General features: G+C 43.8%; 1 protein-coding gene across 1 annotated transcript in view; it reads right to left on the bottom strand.

Moving 5' to 3' along the window:
• Positions 1 to 3,501: 3,501 nt before the first annotated feature.
• Positions 3,502 to 23,622, bottom strand: part of ube3c (ubiquitin protein ligase E3C) — a 37,638-nt gene continuing 17,517 nt past the window's right edge. Inside the window, exons 15-24 of the mRNA XM_080549138.1 lie at positions 21,465 to 21,569; positions 21,219 to 21,306; positions 19,481 to 19,578; positions 19,086 to 19,218; positions 18,012 to 18,259; positions 10,143 to 10,355; positions 8,291 to 8,479; positions 7,737 to 7,803; positions 5,764 to 5,894; positions 3,502 to 3,844 (exon numbers count right to left, since the gene is read on the bottom strand). Of these exons, the coding sequence (XP_080405264.1) occupies positions 3,674 to 3,844; positions 5,764 to 5,894; positions 7,737 to 7,803; positions 8,291 to 8,479; positions 10,143 to 10,355; positions 18,012 to 18,259; positions 19,086 to 19,218; positions 19,481 to 19,578; positions 21,219 to 21,306; positions 21,465 to 21,569 (1,443 nt within the window). The 3' untranslated portion in view covers positions 3,502 to 3,673. The remainder of the gene's footprint in view (positions 3,845 to 5,763; positions 5,895 to 7,736; positions 7,804 to 8,290; positions 8,480 to 10,142; positions 10,356 to 18,011; positions 18,260 to 19,085; positions 19,219 to 19,480; positions 19,579 to 21,218; positions 21,307 to 21,464; positions 21,570 to 23,622) is intronic.

The following is a 23,622-nucleotide window of genomic DNA, read 5'->3' as shown; positions in this document are numbered from 1 at the left end:
CATATATATTCACAAAATGTGTCCAGTTTATCAAAATAACCCGTTTATATATCTTATCTGACGTTTTTTTCCCCACTTCTATGGGAAACTTCGCTAGCAACACGAGTAGAGCTTTGCATCTGCATCGCACGTTGAAGTACGTCAAGCCCATCCCACCAGGTTGCGCCAGAACGGTGGGTCACGGTCCCTGGTGTGCACGGAGCGTAACACTTGTAGAGCCAAATTACAGATTTTAGCCAATGGCGGCCAAAATTGAGGATTTAAAATCTGAGGCGAGAGCTCCGTGCAAGAAACTACTTCCGGTTGTTTTGACGGATCCAACGCAACGCAAAAGCTGACATTTTTTGACTGATTGCCGCACCCTGGCGGTCAAGAAACGCAATGCAGAGCAACGCAACTGATCAACGCAACGGCAACGCAACGGCCCCATTGAGATGAATGACTTCCGGTGCAACGCAACGCAACGCAATGGCCCTGTGTGCACCCGGCGTAACCCTGAGTGTCTCAATGGAAATGATAGATGTCTATTAGAGGCGGTCAATATCGAATTAGTCTCATCGGTCATGGCACAAAGAAAAGAGAATCAGGACATAGAGACTAATTCATGATTAGGCCTTCTGATCAATTCAATATATAAAAAAAGACTTAGGCACTTGAGAGGGTTAATGGAGGAAAGCAGCTGTATGCGAGCCACTCCTTCTCCATGTGTGGACATGCTGAGGCGCTCTCCTAACGAGCATGAACAGTCCCAAACACACACGTGTATAAGCTACTGTATGTCAATATGCTATTTGTACTATGCGTGGATGTGAGACGTCTATTGTAGCCCTTCTCTGGTATTTGATTTACTTTGCTTAAATGTCGCATGTGACCATTTCGAAATAGGCCTAACTTGCCCGGACACATAAACCAGGACTTGACATTTTACATTTTTGGCATTTAGCAGACGCCTTATTACAAAGCGACTTACAATGAATACATTTGACTAAGCAAGTGAATCATCAATCCACCAGTCGTAGCAGCAGGCCCGGGGGGGTTTGGCAGTCTCTGTGATAGAAGGAAAAATCTACTTCTATCACCTTCTAAACCTAGACCTTTTTTTTAAATTATTATTATTTATTTTATTTTAATTATATAGACACTGGAGAGAGACAGAGAAACAGTACAAGGGGGGCAGTAGACGTTTTAGGGGACACAGTAAAGGGTGTCTTCAGGGGACGCAGTGCTGGGGGACAGTAGTCTCAGAACTGGAGGATATGTTTAAAAGTCAACTTAAACACCGTTTTAGTCTGTCCTTTAGTAGTGTCTTTGTCAACTTTCACTTTTACCCCTATTTCTTATCTCGTATTTATTGTAATGTTTTTATTCCTGGTCTTATGTCTATTGTTCTTATCTCCTACAGGCTACCTCTTGTTTTATTGTATTGTGGTTTATTTACTATTGTTCAGCATTTGGACTTGCATTCAATGCATTCAATTCAACTTGTGCTATATAAATAAAGTTTGATTGATTTAAGTTTCAGGCAAACAAATAAACAAAAACCCAATTAGAACCTCAACTACTGAAGGTGCGTTTTAGCCCAGAAGAAGAAGGCCGAATCTGGGTCCTGGAAACCGCCCGCAATATGCAGTGTAGCTGGAGGTCGGTTATCAACCTGTCAATCCGTCCCCGCAAGTAGACCGAACCTCAGTTGACCACACGATGGCATGAATGTTTAATAAACCACACGATGGCATGAATGTTTCATAAACCACACGATGGCATGAATGTTTCATAAACCAACAAACCCATAGTGTCCCAATGGCAGTAGCATAAAGAGATCCATTTAGATCAGCTATCAACGTCGTAAAAAGAGAGATTATTCAAACTGCATTGAACCAGATACATACTTTCTTTTGGTTTGGCCTGGATGTTGGTTTATGGCCTTCTGATGAATTACAACCCTAATGAATGTTAATTTTGTCTTCTTCTTAAATAAAATAAGAGATGAAAAACGTCAATAACCCTTTTATATGGCCTTTGGACAATCTTAAATAGCCTATATCTTGCACCTGTAATGATTTATAACCACCTGAATTAAGTTTGTCAGTTATACATTGTAACTTATAATCCATCACAAGGAAATAGGCCTATATAAATCTCCCTGTAATTGAGATGAATCCCTCATTTCAGCCAGAGAAGTCAGGTTTTTAAGACCCAATTACCACTTTGAGTCCTCCTGGCTTGACAGAGGATCCACAGGGTCTGGATTTAGGGAAACGGTCCAAAGAGGGATAAAAAAAATATCTCCTCGGCTGAACTGCATCAGGGTGTTGGTAGATTTATGACGAGCGCACACAATCTTAATTTTTGCCTAGCCGGATAATGCATCTCATGCCAGAATACTTCTGCTCGGTGTTTCTTAACTGGATGTTTTTTTAATTATATGTCAGAGGCCATAAAACTCAGAAGGAGATTTCCCACAAAGCACCATGTTTTATGTCCAGGTCCTTACTGTAAATCACAGGCCACAAAACATAGACTCACAGAACTTCAATGCAAAAAAAGGTATTTAATCATCTTCAGACACTCTTTTTTTCCACTGTTGGTACATGGATATAAGGTATCACCAGCCTTATCAACTTGACACAGTTGTTGCTCCATAGGTGCACACTGCAGGGCACATACTGTAGATTGTTCACTTTAGTGAGTGTGAGAACACAAGACTTCATTCGAAACACAGGAGAGAAGAAAAGAGAAAAGCAACCTGTACAAATACTGAATACAAGAGTGGGTGTGTAAACATATACATATTCACAAATCCATAATCATCATATATAATCAATAGTATAATCCCATTCCGTACTTTTGCCTTCACCTTGAAAAATCCACACAGTAGCTAGCCAAAACCATTTGCATGTTTATCGTATGGAAATCAGATAATCATTATTATTACTATCAATAATAATAATAATCACAGAAATCATAAAACAAATATGAGTTTGATGACTTCTGCATGAAAATGCATTGTTCTATTTGACACCCTGGCTCCCCCAGCTGTGGAGATGTAGAGGTGCTAGAGTGCTGCAGTCTTGACGTCTAGAGTGCTGCAGTCTTGACGTCGTCCCTCACCATATATTGCCTTTTCCTCTCATCCTAAAACACACTGACTGCATCTGACTATCTTTGGTGAAAATACTCTGTTGTTGCCATGTTATTTTTATTTCACTATATGCTCTGTTGGAGGGTAAACTGCGTTGCATGGACACTCATGGAGCATGTTATTTTTTTCGCAAATGAAATACAAGTCTTAAAAACAGCCATGAGATCCTACTGTCACTGTTCTTATCTGTATATTGATTTTTTATTTTTGTATCTTTGATTTTGTATACACATTAAGTCATTTAAAACCAAAATAATAAAAACTATGCTCTTTTCCCCTTGCCCCCCTCCCCCCAGCCCCCCCCATCCAGCCTGCCCCCCCCCCCCCCCCCCCCCCCCCCCCTCCACATCAGTCTCAGGGGGCAACAATCCCTTCACCCAGTTTCTCTCTGTTCCACACACACAATAAGTGAGGCATGTCAATGCATTGTGTTCCTCTGTCTCCCGTCTCTCTCTCTCTCAGCAGACAGTCTCTCTCTGACTGACCCTCCCTGGCCCTTGAGTCCGTGGATGCAGGGACAAGACGCCCCCCTCAGCTCAGCTCGAACCCGGCAGAGGACTCAATGGCATACAGCAGCTTGTTCCTCATCAGGTGCTCGTCAAGGAACTCTGGCAGCTTCAGCAGGTTCATGCAGGTGCTGGCGGTGGGCAGCCGCTCCAGGTCACTCCCCCCGTTGTGGATGCAGAAGGCTGGGTACAGCTCCTACACACAGGGACAGAGATGGGCAGAGCCATGTTAAACAGAAGGCTGGGTACAGCTCCTACACACAGGGACAGAGATGGGCAGAGGCATGTTAAACAGAGATCAGCACAGTGACGCAGACAGACAGTACACTCAGACACACCCACAGTTACAGAGGTACAATCACAGAAGGACGGACAGAGAGAGACATGCATCATCATATCCCTGGCAATTGTAATCTAGCAATAAATGTCAAGCTACATTAGGGAATAAATGTGAAAAGACTGACATTTAACGTTAAGCCGATACAAGGGTATAAATAAAGCACAAAGCTTGAGCAATAGTGAGTGTGACATTTCCCCACTATGTGACCCGTAGGATGAGCTACTGAGGGAATGATAATTTCATGTTGTCTATCTGGCACTTTTCAAATGGAACTTTGAAGAGATGAGGCCGCCACCTCATCACCACAGCCATCACCAGGCTACGACACTGACCACTCCCATCACAATCCTGGAGAAACTGTTCCATAGCTCCACTGCAGCCGCGCTGTCGTCTATTCACCCTGCTACCTAAGATGGGGGTGGGTGGGTGGCGGGGTGTGTGTATGGGTTTGTGCGCATGTGTGTAAGTGTGTGTGGGGTTCAGCGCTTGTACTAGCCTGGTTAAATGGTTTTGGAGGGCTTCGCCGTAATGATCCAATTTTTCTGACAATTACCGTATTAAACTATCATTGCTTATTGAGAAAGTGTCATTACAGGAGACATCATTTAGAAAAAAAAGGGGTTTCCATCATCTTTTTTAAATGGTCATCCTGACAGAGCTATTTCTCCTCTAATGAATCCCGGGCCGTTTAACGGCAGCTAATTAAGGCTGAGCTGGCGCGAGGCGCGGGCCGGGTCAGCGGTCACTCCCCCACACATTACTGCCCTCTCCAGAGGAGGGAGGGAGGGGCAGCACATTCATACACACCCCAAAGTCAAATTCATTAAATGAGGGTAACTCTTAGGCCTATGTCTGAGCCACCTAGGGAGATTTTAGGTTTAGTTCTGGATCCTCTCTATCCCTGCTGAAAAAGAGCACTTAAGTATTCTTAACTAACGAGGGTAATAAACAGTAGTAAAACCAATCATATGACAATTATGGCCTCTGGTTATACTAAGTAAGGCATATAAAATTCCTAATGGATTTCCGCAGCACTTTTCTTTTTTCTATTTTAAACCGTTTTAGTGTCCCTCTAAATCACGCAATTAGGAAAAGTGAAGTGGCTCTCTATTGGGGAAATGGTCAGCTGATGATACAGTAATGGTGCAAGGATAAATGCAATCCCACCATTTTCACAAGTTCTAAATCTTGCCGGAAGTTAGTCATAATGTAACGTCATGTTTTCGGGGTTTTTGGTACTGCTACTGCCATCCAGTATTTCTTCCAGATATCTTTTGGGGTTGTACTACACTATGTGGTCTGACAACGTCAGAGTGTAACTAAACATTTACACTCACTGAAGTCAAAAAGGAGGCAACAGTGCAAAAGTTCACCGTGCCACTGGCTCCGAAACTGCAATATTTATCTAACACGTGATGGACTGAGCCCACGCCCAAAGGGACTGGGCAACGGCCTCCAATGGAGTTCTGACACAGAAGGAGGTTGTGAACTATAAAGCGTGTACTGTAGGAGGAGATAAGCCCAGGCCAGACTAGGTATTATCACCTCATAATTTGAAAATGATCATTGGAGGACATTATCGGGCCCAGGTATTTTCATTACATGCCGATTAACAATGAACACTCCCTTCTGCTCAGCTTTGTGTGGTTGTTAGGTTAACCCTCCTGATAGTGCAGCTACAACCAATACAGTCTCTACCAGAGCAGAAAGAACAAGAAAAGAAGAAAGAAAAACACACAAAAAACAGGCAGGTTGAACTTTTGGTCAACCCTCACCTTGAAGCCCAGGAGTGGAGGCCGAGAACAACTGGTGACAAACTTGAGAAGCTGGCGCTTCTCCTCGTCTGTGAAGCTCTCCACCACCTCCCAGAAGATGGTGATGACGGGGTGAGTGGCGGTGTAACCACCTGGAGGAGAGGAGAGACCAACATCACAACACAGCAGAAGATAGAGAGACAGAGAGAGAGACAGAGAGAGACAGAGAGAAACAGAGAAGATGGTGATGACGGGGTGAGTGGCGGTGTAACCACCTGGAGGAGAGGAGAGACCAACATCACAACACAGCAGCAGATAGAGAGACAGAGAGAGAGACAGAGAGAGACAGAGAGAAACAGAGAAGATGGTGATGACGGGGTGAGTGGCGGTGTAACCACCTGGAGGAGAGGAGAGACCAACATCACAACACAGCAGCACATCACAGCGTTCTAAGCTTACACTCAATACCCACTGATCATGCCGTCTAAGAGGGAAACCATTTAAACCACCTGCTTCTTCTTTCACTCCAGAGCTCTTCCATAAGTAGGACCTGCGGCTGGGCAGGAGAGTTCACTTCCACAGATGTTCAGCTTGACGGTTGACTGTGCACTAGGTTTAGACTAGGTTTAGACTACTCCTGATTTACCATAGTGATGCACCGAAATGAAAATCCTTGGCCGAAGCCGAATTTAAGGAAACATTTGGCTGTATACCGAATACGTACTGGCAGTTTTTCATTCATTTTTGTACCATTGCATTTATTAAATAAATGTGGCTTTTTATTCATGCTTTTTAAAGAAAAATGTTTACATTTATTGATCCCTTTTATTGAACATTCCAGCAGACATTAGGCTATACCAACAAAGCACAATAACTGAAAATAAATATATAAATAAGAACAGCATTAACAGAACAGCATGGGTTGCTTGCACTGTTTGATCGCGTCATCAAAAAACATCTACTCAGGATTTTTCCTGGCTCAAAATGAGGTGGAGGTGGTACCAGTGGTGTTTGACATCGGGGGACCCATGAAGCGGGGCTGTCTGGGGGTCCTTAAACGAGCATCAAATACTTAATTTCTTGCATTCTGGTGAATTTGTATGCACCAATTTGTGCCTTTTCTGCATCAATTTATGGTTTAAAAGTAGCACTGACTAACGTTAGTGTGACTTCCATGATTTTTTATATGAAATGACGATTAGACCTAAAAGACAACTGACAGTTGACAAAGCTACGAGTGTGCAAGGCCAGGGCGCAACATGTTGCTGGCTGGTCGGCTGGTTCCCTGTTTTGTCTTTACGTGCACACTCACCATGATAGCTAGCAAGCTATTTCGCTAGCAAACACAAAAGCTAAATTATTTGCAGTACAGCGCCACCAGGGTTAGGGTTAAATAATAATAATAAATAATAATGCATTTTATTTGTATTGCACTTTTAATTCAAAAGAATCTCAGAGTGCTAATAGAGCTAAAGAGTGCTAAATAGTGCCCCTGCCACCACATCGCCACAATTGCAGTTCGAAATGACAGAAATCCACCCAGTGCAACGCTTGTAGAAAATACCACCGTCGTTACAACATTACATTAAAAACCCAAATAATAAAAACTATGCTCTTGCCCTTGCCCCCCCCCTTACCCCCAGCCCCCCCCCATCCAGCCTGCCCCCCCCCCCCCCCTCCCCCTCCACATCAGTCTCAGGGGGTCGATACGACGAGTTTTGTCGAGGGTTGGAGGCGGCAAGAAATATGACTGAGAAGGCCACCTCATAATTCTCTATGCAGGAAAAACCCTGCTACTACTCAGCATGAAACATTCGGTCTTTTCACACATTCGGCCGAATACCGAATGTGCTTTTTTTGCTATTATTCGGTCGAATATATTCGGTGGGCGAACCTTCGGTGCATCCCTAATTTATGATATGCAAATAACTGAGCTTTCACTTTGATACAATGTTCATCAATGGCAGCCTAAGGCAGGTTGTTCTGACTCATACCTGAATAGTTAGTAAACTTCTTCAGGTCGTCAAGGCAAATGGGCACATGAGCTCCAGATATCAGCACCTGGGGGGGGAAAAAAGTAGTATTAGTTTTGGTGAATTAAGATTAGAAATGTAAATGCTTCTGCTGTGTAGACATTAATCCATCCATCCATCTCCAGGGGGGCAAACTGGTGATGGGCCAAAAAGGTGAGACTTTTTTTTGCCTGAAAACAAAGAAAATTAGCAATGTGCGGCTAACCTTAGAGGAGAACATTTTTGAAGGGGGGGGGGGGGGGAATAGCGCTAGCACTAATGGTGGCAAATGGATATCGCTAGCACTAAGCTAAACGTTATTTCAACAGCAGCGGAGTTTAGCAGACAGACATAAATTAGCTTGCGCATCATGTGACTTTGATGCGACTTTGACACCCCCACCCCACCCCCCCCCCGAAAAAGATCTGATCCACACGATTCACATGGATGACCTAGTTTGAGGTAAAAAAAAAACGTCTAATTTAGCAGGAAGACAAGTCTGCACCTCTGCATGGTGTTGAATGTGTTTCTGTTACCTGGATCTCCTGCTGGTCAAACATCCGCAGCCACTCCAGGTTGACCACGTTGGCCAGGCCCTGTCTGAAGGCCAGGCAGTGGGGCCTGATCTGTTTGTTCAGGCGGTAATCGGCCACTAAATGGATGTATGCTATTCTGTTGGCCGTGGACACTGGGATGTCCTTCCCCCCCGGCTTCAGCTCAACCACCTGGAAGAAAGGCACAGACAAGCATTTAGCTTCCACTCTACGCAGAGCTCAGTCAGGCAAGAAAGCAGGCATATGTCACCCTGAAGTCACTCCTTACTTAGTGTATTACTTTCTCAACCTTCCAGCGTAGTGGAGTCAAGTGACAAGAGGAGTTTTACTCGTTCAACGTTAAGTAGATCGTGTAATCTCTGTCACGACAACCGTATCTCAGAACAGCGCTACACGGACAAGCTCTCTGAAGTGTGAAGACACAGGGGGGAGTGTGTGTGAGGGACGAGGGTAGGAGTGAGGCTAGGGGAGAACTCTCTACCCTGGGTCTGGGACCCTAGTGTGGCATGGCTGGGCACCAAGAGGGTGTGGGTGCGAGGTAAGGAACAGTTCGGTGTTCCTGGTTTGGGCAGGCCCCATGAACAGCTGGTCCATTAACATTTGGCAGAGTTATCCAACCAGCTTGTTTCATTAGCTTTAGAGTCTTTAGCATTGGGTCAAATGTGCATCAAACCTCATCTATATCCATCCAGGGGGATGTGTGTGTTAATTGAATGGTCTAGGAGGAGTTATGGCACATTCCAATCATGGTGAAATAATCCAGAACATTTAAATCATCGATGAGGTTTTGTGACTAAAATATATTTTTTTATATTGACAAGCAAGGGTTTATGTATTTCTAGAGAATCTTCTTATCTGTTCACTTGGTCAAATCTCAATACAAATCACTTGATTCACTTGACTGATTTGATTTAATCAAATCTTAATTTTAACAAACAACTATTTATACAACTCCTTATGATTCCCTGATGCATGGTGGTCCACTTCTGACAAGTCATTTTGTGTGGGGGGTTTTTCTACTCTGATTATGGGCTAATGTCAGAGAATTATTGTCGTTATCTTGTTTACTTTGGCTATCTCCCGAGGGCATATGTGGGGCAGACTGCTCCTGTGTGTGTGTGTGCCTAATCTTTCCAAAATTGTTTTCCCTATCGTATTTGCGGTGGCCTATTTGCGACCATGGGTCTCATTGTAAGGCCACCGTTGAAGCCTGTTTAAAGAGGAGCTAATAAGAGTTAGCTAGGCCCTGAACAAACAGGGTCTCCGGGTGGAGGGTGAGTCTGCAGGGGGACAGGCCACTGGCCACAGTCAATAGGCTCTTTCTCTCGTCAACGCGGCCTTGGCCTACTGGCGGACGTGCCGAAGAGCAGAAAGTGGCGCCCGTCAGGCGTGTTCTGAGGTGATTGGCGAGGCCCGGTGGTTGAACGGTCAACAGAGGTGTTCTGCTCCCTGCAGCAGCGCAGCACTCAGGGCCAGAGCAGCGACGTGCTTTATCTCTCTCACCTCAACACAGACACACCAGGGAAAGGAATCATTAACGCCTCACAGACACACCATAGAGATGGAGGGAGAACAGCAATACAGAGAAAATGGAAAGAAAAGAGAGAGAGAGAGAGAGAGAGAGAGAGAGAGAGGGCCAGACTGAATGACTCACTGAGTGATATGACGGTAAGAGGAAGAGGTTGACAGAGACCAGTGGTGTAGTGAGGAGCAGCATAGAGAGTTCATATCCAGGTGGTGAGTAATCTCAATCATCCCACTCCCCCCAACACACACACACACACACGCACACCACGCACACACACCACGCACACACACACACACACAAACACACCTGTGCCTCTCCCAGGTCGTTGTTGACCACAGTAAAGTTGAGTCCCAGGTCCTCCACGTCGTCCTCGTAGCTCTTGAGGAAGAGCAGGTTGCGGTACATCTCCGGGTCCAGGGAGGCCAGGTGATGGATGTCCACGTCTGCACTGGTGCCCAGCAGCTTGGAGAGAAAGAAACTGGCAAAGGGCAGCTCCACCAGCATGTTCTCATAGAGGGCCTAGGGAGAAATAACCCCAATCACATTACAACTCATATGTGCAGGGGTCCCACACCTTCTGAAACATCACATTCAAGCACCTTTCAAGGACTTTAAAGACTCAATTCCCTCAAATTCAAGGACCCAACACGGCAGTTTGAGACAGATCTAGATGAGAATTTATACTATCCGCTCACAGACAACAATTAAAAAGATAGGCTTGAATGTGTGAACACTAGATGGTCTCTTGCCTTGTCTACCACAGCACAGCAAAACAATATATTGTGAAATATGTGTAAAGTTAAGCAATACAGAGACTTATTTACTAGTTGACGGGCTAAGTAAAACATTTTTTTATATATACCGTATTTTCCGGACTATAAGTCGCACTTTTTAAAATAGTTTGGCTGGTCCTGCGACTTGTAGTCAGGTGCGACTTATATATAAATATATATAATTTCATACTGACTGACATGAACCAAGGAGTAAACATTACCGTCTACAGCCGCCAGAGGGCGCTCTGGGCTTGTGACAACTATATGCTGCTCCTGTATCACTGAAGAAATTATCTGAAACATTATTAGCTTGGTGAACTTGCTTACCGGTAACTTGCTTGTTGGACTCGCTGGCTTGTTATGTTAATTTAGCCTATTCAGCCTCCCAGGTATGTTCTTTATGCTATTGTGTAGCTGAATAACTGTTAATGTGTTATGTTAACATACCGGACACCTATTCAGCCTGTTGTTGTGTGTGCTATTGTGTAGCTGAATAACTTGCCTTTCCAGATTAAATGTCTGTTCTTGGTCGTGGATTTTGTGAAATACATTTCTAAATACTACTTATAGTCCAAGTGCGACTTATATATGTTTTTTTCCTCTTCATGACAAAATACGGTATATATATATATTTATTTTTTGAGAGAGAGAGGGGAATTCAAGCACTTTCAATGACCCATGTCTATTTTCAAAACTTTTAAGACCGTGAATTTTTTTCCTCAAATTCACAAACTTTCAAGGATTTTAAGGACCCGTGGGAACCCTGTATGTGTGTCTACCTGGAAAACCAGACAAAAGCAGAGATACTCTGTGACAAACGTCCAAGTACAGCAGCACAGAAAGCAGAGATACTCTGTGACAAACGTCCAAGTACAGCAGCACAGAAAGGGGGGGACAAAATATATCTCCTCCTACTTTAGTCATTCAATCCCTGTCTTTATCTGCCCCATCCATTTAGTGGTGGTCAGACTATGTATCAACAGAGAGCATACAGTACAGGCATGATTAACTAAAAACAGAAATTATAAACCTGACAAGTAAACGTATGTTCAAATAGCAGATAAGGAAACACCTGGGTACAGCAAACTTGTGACACTAGATGGTGACGCACCGTAGATGGAAATGTGTAGTCCTCTCTAACATGGTTGTAATTTGTTCTATTTTTATGTAACTAGAGATTTAAGTGTTTTATATTAGGCTATGCCAAATGTAAAATTGTATAATGTATGATATATTTTAATGTTTGATATTTGTAATTTAAAGTATGTTTTATATGTTAAATGTTACTTGTAATGTATGTTTTAAATGTGGACTCCAATTAGATATATAAGTGTTTTATAATATGCCAAATGTAAAATTGTATGATGTATGATATATTTTACTGTTTGATATTTGTAATTTAAGTATGTTTTACACGTTAAATGTTATTTGTAATGTATGTTTTAAATGTGGACCCCACTAAAAGTAGCTCATGCCTATGGGTATAGCTAATGGGGATCCTTCCAATAAATAAACAAAAATAAACAAAATATGGTATGAAGAATATGGCATTATATGGCATTTGGCATAAAAAATAAATACGCTTGTCATCTGTTTATTGCTCGGGTTGCCATACTGTTTTGTGAAATAGAATGATGTCAATATAATAATAATAATAATAATAATAAGCCAAATTGTGACATCGAAAATCAAATAACAATTACCGGTAAGTATATTTGCGGAGCTATCTTTTCAATAGAAGTGCCGATATGGAAGTAACAAAGTTTCAATTCAAAGTCTTTGTGCAACACATTACCTAAGATTAAAACCCTGACTGGTGCCCAGCAGGCCCGGTAGCAAAGCATAAGACACTTAGGTCATGTTCTCACATGAAAGTCCGAATCGAAGACCCGTAGCAAGTGGATGAGTTCGCAACATTGTTGCATAAATTATTTCTCTGATTTGCGTTCTCACTGCCCGTTGCCCCGCTCTTATCCAGGTCTGTTGTTTTCCTATGGACTGCCTCGAGCAGGGTTCTCACCAAAAGCGAAGCGAAACAAAGTGATGGATGCGTCGTTTGTAACCGAAGCGAAACCACCCTTTTCAAGCGGAGCATCCGACGGCTATTTGCTCCGGGAGTTACTTCGAATGCGCGTTCTCACAGCTCCAACCGGCGCAGAGCAAAGCGAACATTATCCTAAACTCTGTTTCAAGTGAAGCAAATGTTCTAGTGAGAACACCCCCTAAATCTGTTCACATCAGCCCAAGAGCACAACACAGAACACAAGGGCCAATCTATCTAAAACACACAGGCCTCAAATTCACCTGCCTCAAACTTTATAAATGACAATTCTGACCTTGACCTTAAATGCCATTAAGAACCATGGGCAGGCAGGTGAGTCATAAAGCCTAAAGCTAATGTACTAGAATAGTCCTAAAAAGAGACCGTTGAAGGCATTAAAATATACAGGTCTTTATAAATGATTGCACTAAAAACCCTGACCACATCAGCTAAATGGATTATAAATCTAGGGAATTTCCATAATGTATGCATCTTAAACACACACACAGGCATAAATCACAGCTATTTTCTAAACACAGGTTAATTGCGCAACTTCAAACACAGTCTATTTTTTATGCAAAATAATCCACTTAGCATTTGTCATGCCGGTCTTCAACCAGACCATATGGGCCGCCTTGCCCCCTTGAAACCTATCAATAACACCAGTGTCGGGAAGAGGTAGCAATAAGTATATGGAAAAAACCTGTAGCATATTTTTCAATGGCCCCTTTATTTATGAGTGTTTATTGCCAGAAATTGTGCCAAAATGACTGGGGCTAAAAAGGATTAATTATGGCCCAGGCCTTTTAATATAAGTGAGTGCCGTGGCAACGCAATTAAAGCAGATCGCAGCACCATCAGGAGAATAAACGCCAACAACATTGCAGGTGCCTTCTGTTAGCTGCCAAATAAATTCATTAATTTACAACATTAAGAATCAATAAAAATATAATGCCTTTCAAACGCATCACTATCAATCAGGGGTTCAACCCCAGACACCTGGAAAGGGAACTTTTAGTCAGAGGAGATCAATGTGGAAAGGCACTGCAGCAGACAGAGGGGTGGATGGATGGATGGATGGAGGAAGTGGAGGGGGGGTGGGGGATGAAAACTAAAAACTTCAGACACCCAGACAGTTTGAGGGTCAGGTACAGGCTACTGGTGGCTTTTTAAGTGATGTGTATTCCGAAGGAGCAGGGGAGATGTTTTAGACGGTTGGGGGGGTGAAGGGGGTTGTGGTTGGCATCTGGCTCCACACGTCACTGCTGAACATAAACCAGTCAGGCGGAACAGGGACAACGCAAGACATGAAACTGGTATCAGGACACTCTGAGGTATGCCGTGTCCGAACTGTGGAGAGCACAGAAGAACAACACCATGTCCAGGCCCAGACTAGACCAGGGCTCCACATTAAGGCTTGTCCGCTTGTCCGGGACAAGTACATTTTATGTTTGGACAAGTGGACTTCCTCCTGCAGTTGTCCGATGGACAAGTCAAAACAAAAAAACAAATCAATATGTATTAATATCTGCAAACATTAATTCCTCCTTCCGATCTGAATAGTAAAAAAAAAATAGCAAGCAAAGCGATGCCGCGCCTCATTCTGGCTATTTCAGTCTCTCGTAGTTCGTTATCGTCATAGTTCGTAAATTCGCTCAGAGCGCCAGAGCGCACACTGCGTTCAACGTCATAAAGAGACCAAGTAATTTGATTGGACAAAAGGCATTCCATGAGTGCTGATCAGATTCCAGAGCGAGTTTACGAACGCAGCCATAGTGTTGTGGGTCTCCTGTCACTAGTGCCATTCACGTGAACGTGCGCATATTCGCTTCTTCTCAATGCCTATGTCTTATTTTCATGTAGTTCGATGCGATCGTATATTTTAGGTTTGAAGTTTTAAGACCAGCACATCGCAATACGAACTTCAGAATGACACTAATGATAGATTTCTCAATTTGAATATAGGCTACTATCCAAAGGCTAGCAAATAAGATTGCTTCCATTGGGGAGGGACTGTAGTTACAAACATTTTTTGTAAATATTCCTAGATATTCATCCCTTTTGTGGCCAATCTTAATCTAAAAGGGTTAGATATGATGCACTGATTACCCCTACGTTTTTAAATAATTAAAAAATATTGTTTAATGAATACATTTGAAAATTAAGGATACATCATTATCAAATCAATAGTAGTCAAATGTGTTATTTGCATACACATACACTCACTGGCCACTTCATTAGGCACACCTTGGGGTTGGACCCCCTCTTTTGCCTTCAGAACTGCCTTAATTCTTCATGGCATAGATTCAACAAGGTGCTGGAAACATTCCTCAGAGATTTTGGTCCATATTGACACTATAATATCACGCAACAGCCCGTCTGGCACCAACAACCATGCCAGGTTCAAAGTCACTTAAATCACCTTTATTTCCCATTCTGATGCTGGTTTGAACTTCAGCAGATCGTCTTGACCATGTCTACATGCCTAAATGCATTGAGTTGCTGCCACATGATTGGCTGATTAGGTATTTGCGTTAACAAGCAGTTGAAAAGGTGTACCTAATGAAGTGGCCGGTGAGAGTATAATATATTATTATTCATATTATTGCTTTTTCAAAATCTTTGGATTTGGACAAGTAACTTGAGCTCTAGGACAAGTAAAAGATAAGTTCACTTGTCCGAAGGACAAGTACCTGAAAAAGCTTAATGTCAAGCCCTGTAGACTAATGGTTTAAGAGGCCAGAATGAAACTGATAGAGGCCTGTTAACTTGGACCCAGAAGGAATACCGTCTTCACACTATGTTGAGCTTCAATCAACTCTGACACTGACAATTCTACACTTGGGCACTCCATTTTAGCCCTACCCCTCCGTTTTGCAAGTCCACGTGTAGGGTAGTGGTGTCCCAATTCTTGTTTGCATGTAGGGGTAGGGCCAAGTGGTAGAGCTACATAGGCCTCCAAACTGAGTTTTTCCAGATGCACACTCCAAACGGAGTTACAACCAAGTGTTATGCGAAATCCCAGAATGCCTTGCAAATCACCGGCAAGATACTGGAGATCGCACTAGCAACAAAAAAGAAGCCACAAATGTAAATATTTTCTTCATTAATAACAAATTGAAAAAGTATGATAACCCTCGTATTATCTTAGTTTAATGTCATTTTAATGTATTATAGACCTTTTCTTTAAAACAAGCATAACAAAAAAGTCGCTATTATGCCGATGTGTCTAGCTGCTATCTAACGTTGCACCAATGTTTTATGGCTGATTTGTGCATGACAGTCCCGCATTTTGACATATTTCCATGTCGCATTTCCTTTGATGGCATATGATGCCTGAAATGTAACTAAAGTCCAACCGCGAAGTTGTTGCACTTGTTACCGTTCCTCTATCATCAGTGCAGACTGGCAGGGTATGAGCACAGGTTGCTAGCCTACAGATCACTGCTATTCTGTCATGAACCTGGCCTGGTAATGAAGCATTGTTCTTTTTTATTTGATGGCTTGTTTGTTGGATTGACAGCGTGCAACTTAAGTTGTGAATGAATCGCTTGTGTCCATGTTTTTCTATGACACTACTGATGACGTATCAGGGTCTGAAGACTTCAACCACTACCCCTTGTAACTCTGTTCTGAGGGACAAACCGAAAAGCGAGTGGCACTCCAAAACGAGGGGTAGGGGTAAAAAAGGGAAATGAGAGTGGGCCTTACGGTAGTGGGGGGGGGGAAGAAATACACATGGAAGTTATTGTGGTTGTGTTTGCATATTTGTCAGTTGGGCAGACAAATGAAGAAGAAGGATGGCGGGTCCATATTCTCATGTTCAATCCCATTTCAGTGAGTACCCAAGACAAGCCACTCCTGGCTGTAATACATCACCCCAGCAACAATGGCATGCCTCGACCATTAATTACCCATATTAATCTCCTGTGTCCCATAAGGCCTAGCGTGTGTACCACACGTCACTGCACCAGTGATGCAATCCTAATCTATAACTGTTCCCTTTATCCGGGATGCAGGTAATAACAGCACTAAATAAATATCAATACACTACTCAAATGGCCACTCCACACGTATTTATGGAGAAAGAGGAACTTAAGGTAGGGTTAATTGAAAGTCAAATTCAAATTAATTTCCCCCCACCTTAATTGCCTGAGCCATTAGCTGGAGAGAGAGCGGGGAGAGCGTGCTAGCAGCTGACTAGCCATTTCTCACAGTGGATGAATGCAAAGAGAGGTAGAGGAGTTATGGTTCTCTGATAAGTGGACTGGACCATCTCAGAGAGAGAGAGAGAGAGAGAGAGAGAGAGAGAGAGAGAGAGAGAGAGGCTTAGATGCTCCTGACTGTAAAACAGATCAAAATGCTATTACCACATGCTTTGACCGCTTATTTATGTGCTGTCGGTGGGGGCTAGCTGATTTAGCGTCGGCCAAATGCAATCACTACACAAACAAGAGGTAGGAATCATCGGCTAATGGAAGCCCTAATTGAGAGGCGACCGCTTGTCATGAGGTAATTCTTCTCCGGTTGAGATGACCCCCCCCCCCCCACCAGGCAAGGCATCACGATAAACAATCACCAGCACATGCATTAAGGAAGATTTAAAAACATTAGGCTCTAATAAATAGTGCTATCAACGGGGGAGGGGGGCAGCAAAACAATGCCATCAACAGATTACATATGAGGCTAATTAAGTCAACTATGCCTTGTACACGCTCCAGGTTACGGTTCTTTGTCTTTTCCAAATGCTACCTTGTTTAGAACAACTGGGTTGGGATTTCATTACACCTCGTCACTTTCTTGAAAACAAAACAAAACACATCAGGCAAACACTTTCATTTCATACGCAGTCAAGTATACAAACAACAACAATACACCAAAAAGATCAGTTATGTTGAAACCACGTGTGTTCTCCGATATTGTCGGTCAGTCAATACCATAGACTAATGTTACATACACTGGTTGTGACTAGTGACCTCTGATCAATCACAGATGACCTTCTGGTGTCTGGGGCACATCTGCCACATCATTGGCTGTGAACCAAACAGACCACTAGGGGGCAGGGGACAACACACTGAGATAACGAATGATAGTGATGCTGGACACAACATCACCATCGAATCACGTCATTGTAAAATTTAGTTTTGGTAGTTTACATAATCCAGTATCTTCATGGATAATGAAGTGTGTCTGATGTCTGACTAACATCTCAAAGCATTCAGGGATAACGTTCCATTCTGAGATTGTCTGGGGACAGCCTTGACATTGACTACATTGCATTGGCTATAAGCAAACACTGGGAAGTCTATATTGATCTACATTGACTTTCCACCAGGCTTTGAATCAGAGACGTCTGTTTACCTTTCCTAGAATCCTGCCCAGGAAGTAGTAGTGTCTGGCGAAAGAGTCTCCCATCAGCATCTCCGCCGTGGGGCTGGGGTACAGTAGGCTGTCGTTGGTGGTCTTGAAGAAGCCCTGGTTGGGGTTGAAGCCAGACTTGAGCAGCTCGTTGAGGAACTCCCTGAAGATGCCCCCACCATCGATGCCCGCCTCGTCCAGACCGTGGGCGTTTAGCAGGTGCACCCGGATCCTCTTCTTCAGATCAGGCTCTGGATAGAATAATAATTCATTGTTTTTATATAGCGCTTTTCCCGGGGCTCATAGAACACAGTTAACAGAGTTAACGAACGAGGAACAAGTAACGCAGCAATGTCCAGGGGGGGAGGGGGGTGGCAGGGTTTAGGGGAGATGGTTAGGGGTAGGGGAGGTTGTATGCATGGGGAGAACAGGTAGGTTTTGAGGTGGGATTTAAAAATGGAGAGTGAGGGTGAGTCTCTGAGTGGTAAAGAAGACATGGGGAATGGGGAAGGGGAAATGCACATTTACTTGTGACAACATCTCATCTACAATACAAAAAGAAACTAGGAATGCATTGGTGGAAAGGAAAATACCCCCCCCCCGAAAAAACATCACATCTTGTATGGCAGCATTTCCCTGACCTGAGGAATATTCAAATCCATCCACATGAGAGGTCAGGTTTCAGCATAATGAATGTGTGGCGATAAATCAGAGCAGCTATAACTTAGAAAAACACATAAATGATATAGATCACGTCTTCAGGCTTCTAAAGGCAGGGTCCCTACTACTCTTCTTAATCATACTGCCCTGACAAAAGTGCTCTTTCAAATTCAAACACAATAAGAGGTGACTTAAAATAATTGATTTCCGCTTTTATGTGATCCATTATAATAATCGGGATCACAATTATGCTTTACTGGAATTCAATAGTTCAGACTGCTGAGAAAGCTAACCTTCATCTCTAATATAGTCTGGAACCTGAACTTCAATATTCTTCGATTTTTATGGAACATACAAAGAAGATAAATACTGTCTGGGTTTCAGAGTGCCGCCCCATCCAGGCCCTGTGCGCTTTACCGTTCTCTGGAGAGAGCTTGTCGTAGGCGTCCTCGTAGATGTAGTTCCTTCTGATGGTGACGTTGATGCCGTCCAGGAACGGCCCGTCGCCCTGCACGTCCCGCTTGTCTGCATAGATCAGCCGTTGGAAGATCTTCAGGAGAGGGACGAGAGAGAAACATCCTATAACCCCCATAGCAGGACATCTCTAGTGCTCATATAGTAGTTGGAGAACAATAATCTAAATACACTTAACAGTTGTTATATGTTCTTAGCTTTTTTTCTTCTCTAAATGAAGATGAAGTATTGATTTTGCAATCTTGGATGGGTTTCTAAGAAGATATTTAGGATGATAGTTAAGACAGACTACTACCAAAGGGTAATGGTGTCAGGACATAGGATGAGATGTGGAGTACCTTCACTCGCTCCTCAAAGGGCACAACGAAGGGCAGCTCTGTTAGGATGGCCAGATGTCTCTCCTCTGACACAGAAAGCTGGTGTGGCTCCATACCAACTGGAAACGCAAATACCACAAGAAAAATGTTAGATCACAATGCTCTTCAACATCTGTATATCCATCTTTCTTTACCTCATCCATTAAACCATCTATCCAACCATTCATTAGCTGGGTCCTTCAATTAGTCATCTATCCATTCATCCATGTCTCAATTAACCCGTTATTTCATCCATCCATCCATCCATCCATCCATCCATCCATCCATCCATCCATCCATCCATCCATCTACAAAAGGCCAATGCAGCTCCATGTTGGGTTTTCCATGTATTTCTGCTGAGATAGCACTGTCTGGTGAATGTACAACTAGGCTGTATCTATGTCTCTCTCCCCTTACCAGAGCGCAGAACTCAAACTCACAAAGGTATCCTTATAATGACCAACACTGACCAGATAACACAGACACTGACTCCCCCCAAAGGTCTCACCTAAAGGTGGTTATAGGCCAAAGCCCCATACCACCCAAAACCATCATTTAACTGCCCTGCCTGGCCTCTCCTCCCTGCCTTCTGCCCTGCCTGGCCTCTCCTCCCTGCCTTCTGCCCTGCCTGGCCTCTCCTCCCTGCCTTCTGCCCTGCCTGGCCTCTCCTCCCTGCCTTCTGCCCTGCCTGGCCTCTCCTCCCTGCCTTCTGCCCTGCCTGGCCTCTCCTCCCTGCCTTCTGCCCGTTGACAGGAGGGCCATTAAAGCATAGTCCATCGTGCTCCCCCCACCCCCCCTTCCACTAACATGCACGCACGCACGCACGCACGCACGCACGCACGCACGCACCCACACACACATACACACTTTTAATTAACTCAACTGTGAGCTGCCCATCCACCTGCCTGGCCATTTCCATTAAGCGGACGTTTGTTTTGTATTAAACTCGTGGTTTAGACCGTTTAAACCAAAAAAACAAAAAGAAACTGCAACAACAGCAGAGTTAAACCACTATTCACCCCCTTCCCCTCCACTAGAGCTCAATTATTCTGCTCAATTAGTCAATCCTATCTGAATGTCTCCATCAGGTTTCCATCTTTGAGGAGAAATATGGCCCTAGGTGGTCAATCCGTTTCCCATCCATCAGCGGCGGGCCTGTCCATTTAAGGAAATGAAAAAAGAGCAGACAAACACAGGGCCAGATGTGGCTGAGCTCATCAGTACGTTCACACTAACTGAATATATCCCGTACGGGCTGGAGTGGCATTAGGGAGATCATACACACATTGTTATCTGCTCATTTTCACACCGTCTCGGTGTGGTGATCGAAATAATCAGCAGCTCTATCTGGCGCTGGTTTGACTCTCTCTCTCTCTCTCTCATTACACCACGTTATAACCTCTGGAACTCTCTCCCTCAACCACTCAGAGACTCACCCTCACTCTCCATTTTTAAATCCCACCTCAAAACCTACCTGTTCTCCCATGCATACAACCTCCCCTACCCCTAACCATCTCCCCTAACCCTGCCCCCTCCCCCCCCGGACATTGCTGCGTTAATTGTTCCCCATTCGTTAACTCTGTGTTCTATGTGCTCATGTTATCTGTTGCTTGTTGTTTCTGTGTTTTCTGTTTTTCCCATATTGTCAGCATCTTTGAGCCCAGGAAAAGCGCTATATAAAAACAATGAATTATTATTATTATTATTATTATTATTATACCATCAAGTGTTGACTGCAGGGGCCCGATGCGTCCCATCCTGCGTGCCCTCCATACGTGTCTGGCTGAGGGGACATACAGCTGAGTCACCTAGACCAGGACGATTAGTGTTACTCAACATGGAATATATGACATATTAACTACTACACATATACGTAGGCATACATCCATAGCCAGTCTGATTGAGTCAACTGGACGGTTGATCAGCCTGAGTAGCACATTAAGACGCTGAAGCGAGAGCCCCTTACCTTATCTGCTCTGATGTTGACCTCTTCAGAGAGCCAATGACCTACTGGACAAAAGGGTCGTCTGATGTCACGAGCCTTCACCATCTTCACCAAGTTAGTGATGACCTGTGAAATACATCACACACCCCGTCACGCTGACCACGCTCCAGCCATGCATCACCCTCTCCTCTTTCTGACCCCACATATTAAAATAACCATATAATAAATAACAGGTATCCAAATGTTTCAGTTGTCATACGTGTCCAAACAAAGACCATAAGTGTCATGTGGGGGCTAAACAATAGGATACCTTTCTGTCTCTTAAAGAAAACAATTTGAGAGTTCAGCCATTAGTGTGCCTTTTATAGGTTGTATAAAAGAGAAACGACTTGAGTCGTCCCTCAATGTCCAGCGCTGTTAATTACAGCAGAGTCTGCTGACGTCAGCCTTTGGATGAGGAGTAAAGACACAGTATCTGTGTGAATGACCATTATAATTCTGTGTGCTTCTCAGAGGCGGAGGGTCAAGGTAAGATGTGTGGTTGTCCCAGGTCTCACAGTCACAGTGTTTGTGAATGAGTGTTGCTAAGAAGTTGCTAACGATGAATCATAGCTACAAAGGTAATGACAGGATAATTGCTTACAGTTACAATATGAAACAGAACACACTGAAGACTCCACTGCGCTGACCGTGTCACCTCTACTTCTCCTTCTGAAGAGCTCCCTCCATAGGCATTCCACACACTCTCTCAGGGAGAGTCACATCATAGTCACAGTGAGTGAATTTCCATATAATAACCAGGCGAGATAGTTTGAATAGAAATGTTCTCCTTAGAGCACTTCATTTTCATACCACTGAAATCAATCTTAAGCCCTCGTCCGGCGACGACCGGAGTTGGTAATAATGGCAAGTGCAAAACGCTGTAAAAAGTGCAGCAATCGGTTTGGAGCGGGACTACCCCCCTGACTCGGAGAATGAATAAGCATTCCTTAATTAGCCCATCGGGTTAAGTGCAAGCCTTAATGGGCCTTTCCCAAACTCCGGCGTGACATCCCTCTCCAAACATGGCCAAGAAGAAAGTTCCATTAGCAATATTAATACAAGCTTAGTTGATCATTTTCATTCAATTAACTTCTTTCAATTAAATAGATAGCTCCACAATGGAGGTGATAAAAGATGGGGAGGGACGGCTGATGACTCGAACCAAACATTAGCGTGTTAGGGGTCAGCGGCGTTAAACCCACTGTAAATCCAGCCGTTCAATTTGGAAAATGCATTTCCCCTGCTCCCACTTCTTTAATGGGTCATTTTAGCTGACAGGAGGCGTTTACGCCGATCTTTTATGAAAATCCGGCCTGTGTTCGTACACACCACCACCTTTCAGATCCCTCTCACAAAGACTCCCAGCCAAGAACAAAAGTCCCCTTAATGACTGTTTCTCTTTCTTTCAGAGAGAGAGAGATGGGAGAAGAGGAGGAGGACAAGGAGGAGTGAGATGGAGGTAGAGAGAAGAGAGCAGATGTGAATTAACCTAATGTCGTTACCTGCCTCATTTCCTGTCTGTAAATAATCTTTGAATGACCTCAATGACTCCTCTCTGCCTGGTCTAGTCTGTCCATGCGTGGACGCTGGGTTTCTCCACACACTTCATAAAGGAAGGGTAGGTATTACACCTGCCGGCTGCTAACGCTCATCATAGTCATGAGAACAGAAGTGATGTAAACTAGTATATGATGACATCAAATGAGAGAGGATATTGAAAAACGCTTGTTTTTTTTCAAAAACTAAATCTTCATGGAAGTGAGATTGCAAACCTCCACGGGATGGACCGAAGATGTTGCCGTTCCTAGGACGTGGGTGTGTGTGTGTGTGTGTGTGTGTGTGTGTGTGTGTGTGTGTGTGTGTGTGTGTGTGTGTGTGTATGTGTGTGTGCGTGTGCGTGTCTGTCTGTCTGTCTGTGTGAGTGTGTGTGTGTGTGTGTCTGTCTGTGTGCCTGCCTGCCTGTCTGTCTGTCTGTCTGTCTGTCTGTGTGTCTGTCTGTCTCTGTCTGTCTCTGTCTGTATCTGTGTCTGTGTCTCTGTCTCTGTCTGTGTGTCTGTCTCTGCCTGCGTGTGTGTGTGTGTGTGTGTGTGTGTGTGTGTGTGTGTGTGTGTGTGTGTGTGTGTGTGCGTGCGTGTCA

This window comes from Nansenia antarctica (assembly GCF_963989245.1).
Source record: "Nansenia antarctica genome assembly, chromosome: 19".
Lineage (NCBI taxonomy): Eukaryota > Metazoa > Chordata > Actinopteri > Argentiniformes > Microstomatidae > Nansenia > Nansenia antarctica.
The sequence above is the reverse complement of the archived record's forward strand: the minus strand, read 5'-3'. Positions and strand labels throughout refer to the sequence as shown.